The sequence below is a fragment of the Malaclemys terrapin genome, chromosome 8, assembly GCF_027887155.1.
Source record: "Malaclemys terrapin pileata isolate rMalTer1 chromosome 8, rMalTer1.hap1, whole genome shotgun sequence".
NCBI classification, from domain to species: Eukaryota; Metazoa; Chordata; order Testudines; family Emydidae; genus Malaclemys; species Malaclemys terrapin.
Genome location: NC_071512.1, coordinates 18519529 through 18533813, shown reverse-complemented (window position 1 = coordinate 18533813; position 14285 = coordinate 18519529). Strand labels below are relative to the sequence as shown.

Genomic DNA, 14285 nt, shown 5'->3' with positions numbered 1-14285 from the left:
GTCAGCAGAACTGTTGTACTGCCCTTGTTAATGAACTGCGGCTCATCAGATAACTATAGGAGTATAAATGCACAACACAGTGATTTTATATAGCTCCACCATCAACATCAACCTTTCCTTGAAAATCTCAGTCTTTTAATTCCTAACAGGCCCCATGTTAGCCAAAAACAGCAATTGCAGAGAAAATCCTGCTCAGTCATTGTCCCTCGGGCTGAAGCATTCTTTAGAGAATTTCATTGATAAACTCTAGCAAGTCTTGACTAAACATGCATGCACTGATATTTTTCAAAGTCTTATAACGTGGGCAAATTTGGGCAAACTGGCACAGGGATGGCAAAAGGCACATCACTGCCACACCCTGCCAAATGTCAAGTCCCTGCTCCAAAGCATGCGGGCATTAGAGTTTCTCAGCTAAACAGTTAAAAAAATCAGAATGCACAAAACAGCATATTTGTCCCCCAATCTCATTGTCAGAAAAGGCTGGACCATTTTTCCTGAAGTTTTCCTAAAAAATTCAGACCTGAGGCAGACGTCCAGCATGGGGAATTTCAGCCCAAACTGTTGAAGTTTTGCAAAGTTAAAAGTAACTGAAAACAGAGTTTTAGAATGAAAGTGGGTATGGGTATTGTTAGCTCTGCCTACAATACTGGGAGTCAAATGATGGCTCAAGTAATCAATACTTTCCAGACGCTGAGCAGTCAGTGCTCACAGCAGGCTCCTGAATATAGAGATGAAAAATGCCTAATCTTGTGCCAAGAGATTCCCCCAGGAAACAGCATAAGCAAATAGGATGCTAAATCAGGTTCTGTCTTTGCTTAAAAGCAAAGCAGATTGCACAAACTTCAGCAACCAAACCAGGTGGCAGAGTTGTGTAAATCTTCATCATACTGGAAGGCTTAAATCACTGTAAAACTGTGAGTCACAAAAAGCTCTGTAACACACACGCGTGCCTCTAAGGGTGGCTGATCACGGTCGCTTTTTTTTTTTTTTTTTTTTTACAAGAAGGGGTTTTTAAGTGAACGTTGTACTTGCAAGAAGTTACAGCTGGACAAGGCAGTCCTGTGTTGGGCCACAGAACACATAAAGAAAAGGCAGCAGCAATGTAAACTTTCCTCACAGCCTGCCCAAAAGCTGTTTTGATGGCACTACCTCTGTGGAGAGGAGGTTTCAGTCTTTGGCTCTGCTGGGACTGCCAACGAGGGTTCCAGTTAGGGCAGTTTTGTGGTGTATCTACTTGTCATAGAATCATAAAATATCAGAGTTGGAAGGGACCTCAAGAGGTCATCTAGTCCAACCCCCTGCTCAAAGCAGGACCAATTCCCAGCTAAATCATCCCAGCCAGGGCTTTGTCAAGCCGGGCCTTAAAAACCTCCAAGGAAGGAGACTCCACCACCTCCCTAGGTAACGCATTCCAGTGTTTCACCACCCTCCTAGTGAAATAGTTTTTCCTGATATCCAACCTGGACCTCCCCCACTGCAACTTGAGACCATTGCTCCTTGTTCTGTCATCTGCCACCACTGAGAACAGCCGAGCTCCATCCTCTTTGGAACCCCCCTTCAGGTAGTTGAAGGCTGCTATCAAATCCCCCCTCATTCTTCTCTTCTGGAGACTAAACAATCCCAGTTCTCTCAGCCTCTCCTCATAAGTCATGTGCTCCAGACCCCTAATCATTTTTGTTGCCCTCCGCTGGACTCTTTCCAATTTTTCCACATCCTTCTTGTAGTGTGGGGACCAAAACTGGACACAGTATTCCAGATGAGGCCTCACCAATGTCGAATAAAGGGGAATGATCACGTTCCTCGATCTGCTGGCAATGCCCCTACTTATACAGCCCAAAATGCCGTTAGCCTTCTTGGCAACAAGAGCACACTGTTGACTCATATCCAGCTTCTCGTCCACTGTGACCCCTAGGTCCTTTTCAGCAGAACTGCTACCTAGCCATTCGGTCCCTAGTCTGTAGCAGTGCATGGGATTCTTCCGTCCTAAGTGCAGGACTCTGCACTTGTCCTTGTTGAACCTCATCAGGTTTTTTTCTGCCCAATCCTCTAATTTGTTTAGGTCCCTCTGTATCCGATCCCTACCCTCTAGTGTATCTACCACGCCTCCTAGTTTCGTGTCATCTGCAAACTTGCTGAGAGTGCAGTCCACACCATCCTCCAGATCATTAATAAAGATATTAAACAAAACCGGCCCCAGGACCGACCCTTGGGGCACTCCACTTGAAACCGGCTGCCAACTAGACATGGAGCCATTGATCACTACCCGTTGAGCCCGACGATCTAGCCAGCTTTCTATCCACCTTACAGTCCATTCATCCAGCCCATACTTCTTTAACTTGGTGGCAAGAATACTGTGGGAGACAGTATCAAAAGCTTTGCTAAAGTCAAGAAATAACACATCCACTGCTTTCCCCTCATCCACAGAGCCAGTTATCTCATCATAGAAGGCAATTAGGTTAGTCAGGCACGACTTCCCCTTCGTGAATCCATGCTGACTGTTCCTGATCACTTTCCTCTCCTCTAAATGTTTCATAATTGATTCCTTGAGGACCTGCTCCATGATTTTTCCAGGGACTGAGGTGAGGCTGACTGGCCTGTAGTTCCCCGGATCCTCCTTCTTCCCTTTTTTAAAGATGGGCACTACATTAGCCTTTTTCCAGTCATCTGGGACCTCCCCCGATCGCCATGAGTTTTCAAAAATAATGGCTAATGGCTCTGCAATCTCACCCGCCAACTCCTTTAGCACCCTCGGATGCAGCGCATCCGGCCCCATGGACTTGTGCACGTCCAGTTTTTCTAAATAGTCCCGAACCACTTCTTTCTCCACAGAGGGTTGGTCACCTTCTCCCCATGCTGTACTGCCCAGTGCAGCAATCTGGGAGCTGACCTTGTGCGTGAAGACAGAGGCAAAAAAAGCATTGAGTACATTAGCTTTTTCCACATCCTCGGTCACTAGGTTGCCTCCCTCATTCAGTAAGGGGCCCACACTTTCCTTGATTTTCTTCTTGTTGCTAACATACCTGAAGAAACCCTTCTTGTTACTCTTAACATCTCTTGCTAACTGCAACTCCAAGTGTGATTTGGCCTTCCTGATTTCACTCCTGCACGCCTGAGCAATATTTTTATACTCCTCCCTGGTCATTTGTCCAATCTTCCACTCCTTATAAGCCTCTTTTTTGCGTTTAAGATCAGCAAGGATTTCACTGTTTAGCCAAGCTGGTCGCCTGCCATATTTACTATTCTTTCTACACATCAGGATGGTTTGTTCCTGCAACCTCAATAAGGATTCTTTAAAATACAGCCAGCTCTCCTGGACCCCTTTGCCCTTCATGTTATTCTCCCAGGGGATCCTGCCCATCTGTTCCCTGAGGGAGTCAAAGTCTGCTTTTCTGAAGTCCAGGGTCCGTATTCTAGCAACATGGCATTATTACCATGCCTGGAGTGTGACTCAGACTGGCTTTATGGAGGACTAAAAAATTCTGTTGGGAAAAAGGTCTATAAGAGATAAGACCAGTGAGCAACTCAGCTGGTGCTTCTCAACGCTGCTCCATACAGGGTTCTTCAGTCTGTACAACAGTACAGGACAACCTGGGTGTCTATGCTAAAAAAGAGAGCCAATGGCTCCTCACTAACTAATCAGCCACAAAAGTCATCTTTCCATCCGCTAATATTGAAAGCACTTCAGGCAGCAGCGCTCTCAGCCCCTGAGTTTATTTAGGTTGGGAAGTCGGATATTTCACTTGTGTGTGTCTACATTAGGTAATCTCTCTCCAAATCCTCAACAAAACCCTCAGTGTGTTATGAAATAGGATCAATCCCTTCATATCTTGCCTCTCTGACAGTTTTAGCTTAAAGAACATGGCCATTAGATCATAGGTGCGGGAACTAAGGGTGCTGCGGGTGCTCCCGCACCCTCTGGCTTGAAGTGGTTTCTATCATATGCAGGGTTTTCAGTTTGGTTCAGTGGCTCTCAGCACCCCCACTATATAAATTGTTCCAGCACTCCCACATTAGATGGATCACAAGCATCTGCATCTCCTTTTTTCTGTTCAGTATATAATCTGAGGTAGGTAAATCCTGCAGAATTTGGGTCGTGTGGGCTGCAACACAGTGACTAATAAAACACAGACACATCATAATTTTTATAGTATGTGGGGAGTACTGGGCATTCCCTAGAAACTGTGTTAGGATCCCCCAGAGCCACTAGCCATCATAATAGGAGTATCTGTGTTTCTCTCATCGGGGAAGAGTGCTTCTTTGTCCCCTTCTGCTGACCGGGCCATTGCTACTGCCGCTAGCTATGGGACACAAGTCTTTTAGCTCATGTGCTAGAGGCTCATGCTTTTAGATTAGTAGCTCCTGGGTTCAAACCCAGCTTTCAGCCCAGGTGGGGTGGGTTATATATGTCCCTGTTTCAGCGCAGCAGTCAGTAGTAGTAAGAACAGCAACATTTCAAATGTTTCTACTCCCTTTGGGGAGGGGGGGAGGAGGCTGAACTATGTAACAGAGGGAGTGGCTACCCAGTGTCCAGAGAGGGCAAGTGAGGAGGCCACCAGGACATAGGCATGGCCTCGCTTCCCAAAACATAAACAAAGGGAGAGGGAGCAAATTGATTTGGCAGAGGGCAGCTCAGCAGGTGCGTATCGTGCAGGTAGTGGGGCTGGTCTGACTGAACAGCACAGCCTAGATCTGCTGCATATTTGCGGACCTGTGCAGTTGTTTTAGGTTCAGAGTAAAACCCTAAACTCACCCTTATTTTGGGAGGCTTGGCCTACAAACCTTTCCTACAGCCTCATGCAGGATACAACAGGCATTTGTTCCCTCTTTCGAGTAGTCAGGAATTGATGCCAGCAAATCTATATCAGCTAATAAAAAGTTTCTATTTATGAAATCCATTCGGGAGAACTTTACTGTTATTATTCTGCACATATGCTCAGGAGGCATTAGGGAATAATACAAAAACCTGTAAACAGACTACTGCTGATCACTATACCCTGGTGCACTTGTAACAAGTCACCAATGCAGTTACTTTGATGGTGCTAGGTAAAAAGTGGCAGTAAAAGCCAGGCTGTATGGACCCCAAATACACCTGTATCTTGGAAGCCTGAGGGGGGGATAAGGGATGCCATTTCCCCAGATAATGGTGTCTAGGCCCGGCTTGTTGGTCTACTGGAAATGCAGCATGGCATTAGCAATCTGGCCTGAGCTCTGAACTGGCAGTGCACCTGCGTTTGGCATCACTCTGCCAATTATGATGGGCTACCCTGTCTCCTCCTATGTAGACCCGAAGAATCCTATCAAAATCAGGAAGATGACACAGCATGAAGCCATAAGGTGGTGTACATGGCTGCACACAAAATCACAATTAACACAACAAATAGGGTCTGGGTTTGTATAGGAATGACTAATTCACATGCATTTTCGGAGACTGGTTCCCAAGAGCTTGTTAATAGTGCAGTACCAGTTGCTCAGATAGGGATGCAGATGGTATTTACTGCTCCAGTTTAAGTAGCTCCACTGGATGTCTTCATTTATCGCGTAAGGTTTCCTAAGTATCCCACAAGACAACTCTATTGATCAGCTGTAGGCAGCATCCTTCTATTGGCTATTCATGCTGGCATCTCATCAATTTGTTAGACCAGCAAGCATCACCAAAACCAAGCAACCAAAATAATCTAGTGAAAAATGTGGTCCGTGGATCGTAAGCAAAGCTTAGCTGTCATATTTTGGGGATGTGGCCACAAGGGAGTTGGAGGTAACCATAATTATGAGAGAAATGGGAAATTCCGAGGTTTTGCTTTGGAGTGGTCTATGCATAAACATCACCTTTCATGTTGTGCTACCTGGGTTTGCATGGCTGAGTTCTGCTTTGAGTTCTCTATCCATCAAAATTATTACATTTCACCTGCTTTAGCACTGAAACGACATATCTCAGAGGATTTCAATAAGAAACCATAAATGAACTCAGAATCATTCCAAAGATTTGTGATCCTCAGTGGGTTTTGAGTTTTTAACTCAAAACTCCAAGTAACCAGGCAAGATTCCTATGGGTTTGGGTTTTGTTTTGAATGTTTTACCCCATTCGAAAATTACCTTTAGAGCTAATAAGTGTAATTACCCAGTATCCTGCAGGGACCTTCTAGTTATATGTTATTTACCAATTGAATCTATTAAGCTGCTATGTAATTAAAGGAAAGTCACATGATATCTAAGCCCCTGACAATTGGAAATGTTATTGATGTCCTAATAAAATTATTGTCCGGCTTTAACAGTAACAGAGCCTTATTTAAACCTTTGTTCCACTGTGCTATTGCAGGAAAACATGCTGAATCAAATGAAGATGGAAGAATTAAGATGTCTTTTATCATTGTGTTGATCAATCCCAGTGCTGATGGCTGGCAAACCACTGAAAACAGGCTGTGTAGGCTGCATTGATCAAGTATGCTTAAAGGAAAGAGACTGTTTTATGCGCACATTTCCCAAAGAGAGATCTGAGTTTCTGCAATAAAATCTGAATTGTGGTGGATTTTTTTTTCTGTCACTAAATCCACTGAATAAAGGCTTTTATCTTTGCTGAATAGCATTAGTTCAGCAAATATCAATAAGGTTTTAAGGCTGGCTTTTGATGGCATAGAGTAAACCACAAAATAGCAACCGGGAGGCAGGAGGGAGCAAAGGGAGGGACAGGAAAGATGAAGACCAACATTGATCGAGATTAAGATTGATCTACCGAGGTACTTAGTGGGTGATGCATGCTTCTACCCCACTCTTTAATATTAGGTTTCTGGTTATCTGCTGCCAAGAGGGAGCCAGTTTGAATAACATCCAGTCCTTTCACCAAGGCTATCAATCACATTAGCGCAGGAAGTTAACGCACTCTGCATTAAAAGCCAGCAATGTTTCTTTATTCCAGCCATGGGGCTGGTGCTTGTTTAATAGCTTGAGAGGCCCAATCCTGCAGAGTTGAAATCAGTGGGAGTTATGGGTACTCTGCACCTCCGAGGATCAAGCTTCATTTATTGTAAACTGGGGCATTATAAATGCCACAGAGGAAGCATATCGTGTCAATTTTCTAAAGACTATATTCGGCCTTCGTATGTCTGGGAGGCCAGTGATTGTCTAACCCATTTAGTGTCCACCAAGGCCCTTTGGCACAAAAGGTGACTGTTTCACAGCAAAAAGAAAGCTCAGGGCAAAATCCATTGCATTTGTACTTTGCCAGGCAAGACATGGCAGCCTCCACTGTGAGAGGAATAAAACTGGAAGGAGTGGGCACCTGCTGCCTCAGGCCAGTGGGTATCCATTCAACTAAATAGGAGCTGGAAGGGGGCCCCATTATGGGGGCACCGTTTGAATCTGAGTCCAATTGTATTTCCAGCTAGAAATGGAAGCTGTTTTTATCAAGGAGCTGAGTCAAATAAAACTGGGTTACGGGCAGTCGGAGACACCCCTGGAGAACAGCCACAAGGGAAACAAAAGGACACACAATAGAAACACAGCCTTTTCTATAAACAGGGATTTAAAAAAAAAAAGTCCTAGGTTTTCAGAGTTGCTGAGCAGCCTCAGCTCCAGCTGACGTCGATAAGGCGGGCTCCTAATAAATGGAAAAGGGATAAATAAAGTACCACTGACTTACCACAAATTAACCAGGAAGGGGTGTTCCAGGCCCTGCATAATCTGCAGCTCTTTGAACACATTTCTCACTTCATTCCGCTCCACACACTTCTGTTTGTTCATGTATTTCATGGCGTACATTTTCTTGGTGTCATTCTTCTGTACAATGCAGACCTACGTGAGCAAACCAAGATGTTAGACTGGGCAGAGTAGCTAGGAGACATGAAAGCAAGTGTGTGCAGGTGAAATGTGCCCTTATGAGCACCCTATTGTTAACTTCAATGAGATTCGTGTCACTAGGTCACAGCCCCATGCTCTTATGATTTAACCCTGCACATCACCTGTAGGTGCTGCATTCAATATTCATGCTAAGAAGAATCATAGTTAGAGTACAGAGTTTGTCAAAGCAAAGTTGGGGTATTGCAGGTTTATCAACTGACTGACTAATCTCTGCTTTTTCCCCATAATTATCCGTCATTCATGTGTTGCATGCTGTTCCCTGAGCCTCCCTTTCGCCAAGCAGGACTATAAAGGTAGGAGCTGAGGGCATTCACCGAGACAGCCTCACTCCCTGCAGGCAGGACCTGTGAGTACTAGTGGGACATCATCTCCTATCTATAAGGATCAGCACAATCTTTCTAGTGTAGCACAGCTGATCCATCAAACCTCTGGGCTTTTGGCATCTTCCAGACATGGGTTTTGTCATAGAAATCACCCTACTGAAAAAACCCACAGCCCTAACAGGATGTTTAAATCCCCAAAGTGGGATTTCAAACACAGATGTTTCTTTGCTCCCTGCAGTGCTGCTCTTGGAGAATCATAGTGCTTTGTCAAGGAGACACCAGGATGCTCAAGTAGGCTTTGGTGGGGGAGTCTCCATTCAGAGGATGTTTACCCATCTAACATAATGAAAGTCAGCTGATTGGGTTTATCATTAACTGCAGTTTAATATCTTGTAATAGAAGTTGGGGATTCCAAATGGATGATGAGTCAAATTTAGAGACTCTTCCTGGATTATTAGGAGAAGTAGTTCAGGTCAAATCTCATCGACAAGCAATATTCCATTACTCTGCAATAAGCTCTCAAATGTAAGCGTCTCTGATGTGCCCAGTACTTGGCTAGCTACACTCTCTGTTGTGCATACAGTAGTTTTACTCTTGAGGAGCTTACCTTTCCAAAGCTGCCTTTCCCAATGGCTCGCAAAATTTCAAAGTGGTCAAAGGTCACTGCAGGAAACAACAAATGTTCATAAATTCAATGTCTGAGCTGCAATTTGATTTTGTAATTCCCCCACCCCTCCCAAACTGAGACTGTTAATAAAAATGAAGTATTTCCAAGTGATTCTCTCCTCTGGTTGCTGATGGACAGTTGGGGCACCACCCTCAGTAGTTACGCTATTCATGTTATTTCCTATTTGGCTGTAAAAGCAAGTTCTTGGGGCAGTAAATGTCCGTTTTTCAATGGCATATAGGCAGGAAACCATCAAACAAATGTTTTCAGATCACCTCAACTATTGAGCTCTGGGAGTCTGATCTTGCTCCCACTGAAGTCAACTGCAAAATATCCACTGAGTCCATTCCATCAAAGATCTATGCACTTTGATTGTTGTGAGATAAGCACCACCTGGCTCAGGAGACTAGGTACAGAAGGTACTTCTTGGGCTTTAGATTATTATTCTGTTAAACAACTAATAAAAACCACCAACCCCAAAAGTTGAGAACTCTTGTCACCCAGAATCAACACTGTTTGGTCTCTGCACAGTGGGGGAAAGCCCAGCCCCGTCCATGCAGCTTTATGGAATGTGAACTGTAGTCCAAAGGAGGAAACCATTTCATTCTCCGTTGGGACCTCTGAACAGAGATGGGTTCCTGGGATACGCTCTGTGAATGCTAGGCAGGTGATTCATTCACACTAACTGGAATGATCTGTTCACATCAAGCGCTTGTGATCTATCAGTGTGCTAGGCTGTGTCCCAGTGGAAGCAAGCAAGAGATTTCCAGAGGAACAGCAGATCAAAGCAAAGAGGTAGATTAACTGTTCTGGGTTCAAACCCTGTCACCCATGGCCTTCAAATGGAAATTGAGGGTGATCAGCAGGCAAGACAAGGCACCGTAACTGTAATTTCTAAGTTGCAGAGTTTGAATTCAGCTAGTACTAGGTCAAGACCTGTATGAAGCAACACCCCGAAATCCCACAGCACCATACCATACAGCCATTAGCTAGAAAAGTTCATAATGGGGAATCCATTCCTTATACTAGCCACTGCTTTAAAGGCACTTAAACCTCACTAGGTGGCTGATTTGAGGCACCAAATCAAAGCTACTGGTAGATTTCTAATAACACATTAGCCTTAATTACTGTGACCCCAGAACCATCAGGCACCACCGAAGTGATGGGCCTGAAATCACAGAGTTAATTTGTCTTGTCCATTGCTTTATTTCCAGTCAATTAGTGAGTGGATGGGAGGGGACCATGTGTCTGACCTGCTTTGCTGAAAACCCGTTCTGAGTGGAACAATACAGGCCAGCGAGAATGTCGGTGATGGATTGAAAGTGACAGAGAGCGAGACACCGTATTACTCCTTCGTGCCAGCTTTTTCCTGTCTTACAGTTGCACCACTAGCTGGGCAGCAGGTTGCATTCTAAACTGTTCACTGCTTTGATAATAAAACTTCAGCACTGGGGTCAGACAATAACATTTTTTAAAAAGAGCCGTTCCCAGGGTATATTATACAGAGACAGAGTTTTGCTGGGTTGACAGCCCTAGATGCCCATGTTTATCCCCTGAACAAGGACAACACAGGCAACAGCAGTAGCGCAAGCTTTCCCCACACAGCTCTATTAACATATCCCTTTCCTAGAGGCTGAGAGGACAGTTTAGTCTCCATGCCCATTTAATCAATGGCCTCACTGCTGAGATTGACAGCAACGGGGCCAATTAGTATCAAGTGTAGTGGGCCTGCCAGCAAAAGCACCTATTGTGATGGTGGACGTTTTATTAATTACTTTAGAAGACAACTGGCTCCATAGTCCTCAGCACAGTGCTCTGGGAGCGTACGTATGGAGGCTTGACCATGAGCAATAGGAAGGAATTGGAGAAGCAGTTTGTCCGTGCTGCCTTTTATATTCCCAGTTCAGAGTTAATCAATAGAGGGCGAGATAAAGGCATAGGCATGGACCAATGAACACTGAAGAGTCTTCTGGTTTCATGCGCATGGTGCATCAACTCACTCACAGTGAGTACCCACAGAGACCAGCACTCAATGAAGAGTTGTGTTCTGCAGCCACCATAAAGAGAAGAAACCAGTATGATCCTCATCATTTACCGGGCACACCTAATGTGCTCTACAAGAAACAGTCCGCACCTAAAAGGCTTTCAGTCTAAATACATATTGCCATTTCATAGTCTGAAGGCTTTTCTCCTCTATAATGGCCACTCCACCTGAATTCCATTTTGAATTTTAAGTGAAATCAAAGTGAAAGAGCTTGCTTTAAAAACCAAAATAAATTGACACCTGGGTTACAGCTAATGTACGTCTGGCCCAGAGAGGTTAAGCTTCATTGACTGCTTACAACAGTCCTAAGGGAGTTAGGAGTCCAGCTCCCTAAGGCCCCTTTGAAAATCACTGCCTAGACGTCTCATCAGAGCTAGAGAGGAGCACAAAACAAAACCCCATATCCCAGAGTCAATCTGGGAAGACAGAGTGGGGGTATTCTCATGCTCCTCCCACAATCAAATCTCCACCTACCCCAATTTCAGAGGATTTACAGCAGGTTTAAGTGCGACCAAGAAAGCCATCCCGGGCTCCCTAGGTGCCCAGGTTCACCATGCTGACGACACCCTCTAATCCTTTCATTCTCCAGCACCAGTTTCCAACCACACCTCTCAAGTGAAAACTCCTTCCTCGTAGATTCCATGATGTGCTACTGGCACTGGATTCTGAGGCCCAGGAAGAGATTCTAAGTTACCCTCCCTTAGGCTAAATAAGTGTAGTGAGTTTGGAAATCTTGTTTTCATGGCACCACTGGTGTGTGAGCACCTTCTGCTTCAACCTCTACTAAACTCTCTTCTTCTTTGTTTCTTAGACCAAAGGCTCCCTTGGAAAGCCCAGCTGTCCTCTAATTGCCATCTGCTGCCTTGTTCATTAGCTGAACTGAATTGCACAGAAACCAAGAGCCATTTGTCCCCAAAGCATTTTATCAGCGGAGATTTGCAGCAAGAATGCTGCTGTAAATCACTCTTCTCCAGCAACAGACACATTCTGGATTCCCCACCAAGGATGCACACAGGATAACAGCCAGAAATACATTCATTTTCTCCAGGATACACTGTCTCGGAGTTGAAACAAGGGCATCTCACTATGGTAACAGGACAGACACAGACTGACATGAAGCTACAGCTTTGCTGTACACAACAGTACAAAGAACTCAGAATGCCATCAAAATTTAAGCCCCAGCTTAACCTCATACTTTTAAAATATTGTTCATATAGAAATGAACATGTTTTCCAAAGACAGAAACTAACACGGCAGTAATGTAAACTGGGCCTCTTTCAACACAAACAACATGTTACATAGAATTCACCATACAACATCAGACATCAGGTCTGGTACTGGCCTCCAGCACTGTTCAATATATGATATTCCAGAGAAAGGGTGAAAACACCCATAACACATCTGGCCAGAAGTGTGAAACTAGAAGTGTTGGTGGCGGTAAATTTCTTCTTCTCTCCAGAGACTGAATGTACTTATGCTGAATGGGTATCTACACAGAGAACAATCCATAAGGTAGAGGAACGAATAGGTCTTTTTCATTGATACTGCTTATTCTTCTAGGGTATCTTGATCTAACTGCACACTCTTCTTTTGTTGCTTACTTAATAGAAATGGATCTAAATCAAACACTTTGACCCAAACACATGCAAGCTTTGGAAACTTCTATGGTTTACAGTGGAATTCCCCAACCTATGTTACACAGGAGGATAGACTCAGTAACGAATTAGCCACTGGGCCAATGGGGCCCATGCCCAGGGGCCCCAGCCAATTGGGGGGTCCCAGAAAAATGGGCTCTGTGTCCTGAGCCGCTCTGTCTGCCTGGCGTTCCTGTTGGGAAGCCCCTGCCCCCACAACCCACTCCCCAGCAGGAGCACCAGGCGGGTGGAGTGGGGCAAGCCCCCTGTGCCCCGACCCCACTCCCCAGCAGGAGTGCTAGGATGGGGGGTGGGGCAACCCCCTGTGCCCCGACCCCATTTCCCCAGCAGGAGCACTGGGGGTGAGGGGTGGGAGGGGTGAGACTGCAGGCGGAAGGAGTGAGGAGGGGCCCCCACTTGCTCTGGCCCAGGGTCCCACAAAACCGTAATCCACCTCTGGATAGACTACATGATCATAAGGGTTCCTTCTATCCTTAAAATCTAAAAATCTAAACCAGAAGCCAGTCTTCACAAACTTGCACTCTCCAGCCCCATTTTTTGTATTAAGGTATTTACTAACACTTTTAACACAAAGTATACAGCTAACCCAGCTGAGTGAACGCTAAGTAACATGACACTTCTGATTTGAAGAACATTTCATTAGGGATGATCATTGTTTCTTACCTATGTTTCTAGCCTCTCACAATGGGCTAATCCAAAAATCTTAGGTGCAAACACTAGCAACCAAAATTTGGAACTAAATCCAAATCTTTTAGTCTGGACCCTTGTCTGCATAATCAAGTATCTTAATCCATTTTAGATGCCATCAGATAAGGAACTATTTCAATCATTCCCATGTCGGAGACAGAATTCATATTACAATTAGGCTTGGCAGAAGTTGACATTTATTTTTTTGCAATTTCCACAATTAATATAAATTTTGATTTTAAGCATTTTTAAGCAATTTCAATGTTCACACTCGTGGGAAATTGGGGGGGGGGGTAGGGTAAGGTCAGTGATGATAGCGGGGCTGCAGGGGGCTCCTTGCCCAGCTAAGGGCTCTGAGACACCCAGGCACAAGGTACAGGGGGCAGCCTTGGCCCAGCACAGCAGAGACCCCTGGCCAGGGCTGCAAAGAGGAGTACGAGGGCCCAGGTGCAGGGGAGGCCAAACTGCTGCTGCGTGGCTTCTGCTGGGGGACAGTCTCTAATACTCCCAGCCGGTGAGTGAGTGACTGGGGCTGCAATAGCAGGGCTGCACATGGCTCTCTGCACAGCTCCGGGGCCGGTGACACAGGAGCCCTGCAGGTGCAGGGGATGCTGCCCTTGCCAAAAATTATCAATGGATTCTTTTTTCATTATTTCTGTGTGTCTGGTAAAACAGACGTTTAGCGACAACTAATGATTTCAACTGACTCCTGCCAAGCCTGGTTACAACGTAATGTCAGACAAAGGGACTGGGTTTGAGACAGGGAGCAGGGTTTACACTGCTATAGCTTTAAAGTGTCTGCTGAAGCATGTGTAGGAAATGCCACTTTAATGTCAGAGGCGGTGGTATTTCATATCTGAACCCAGAGTCCAGGACCAATGTTTAGATAAAATATGTGCAAACTAACAAAGCGTAAGAAATGTCCTCATGAAGGACACATCACCCCTCAAAAGCCTCATTAAAACCCCATCTGTTAAGCAGCAGTCAAGGATTTAAAGATACTTATCACCCATTCCAGTACAGCTAGAGAAGCAGAAACATATGGTATATAATGG

At 45.0% G+C, this 14285-nt stretch overlaps 1 protein-coding gene across 4 annotated transcripts in view; it reads right to left on the bottom strand.

The window, feature by feature from the left end:
- STK32A (serine/threonine kinase 32A) overlaps positions 1–14285 on the bottom strand; it is a 90558-nt gene that overhangs the window by 58448 nt on the left and 17825 nt on the right. For all 4 annotated transcript variants that reach the window (XM_054036416.1, XM_054036417.1, XM_054036418.1 and 1 more), the window contains 2 exons: positions 8785–8840; positions 7637–7788 (listed from right to left, as the gene is read on the bottom strand). In XM_054036416.1, the coding sequence (XP_053892391.1) occupies positions 7637–7788; positions 8785–8840 (208 nt within the window). The remainder of the gene's footprint in view (positions 1–7636; positions 7789–8784; positions 8841–14285) is intronic.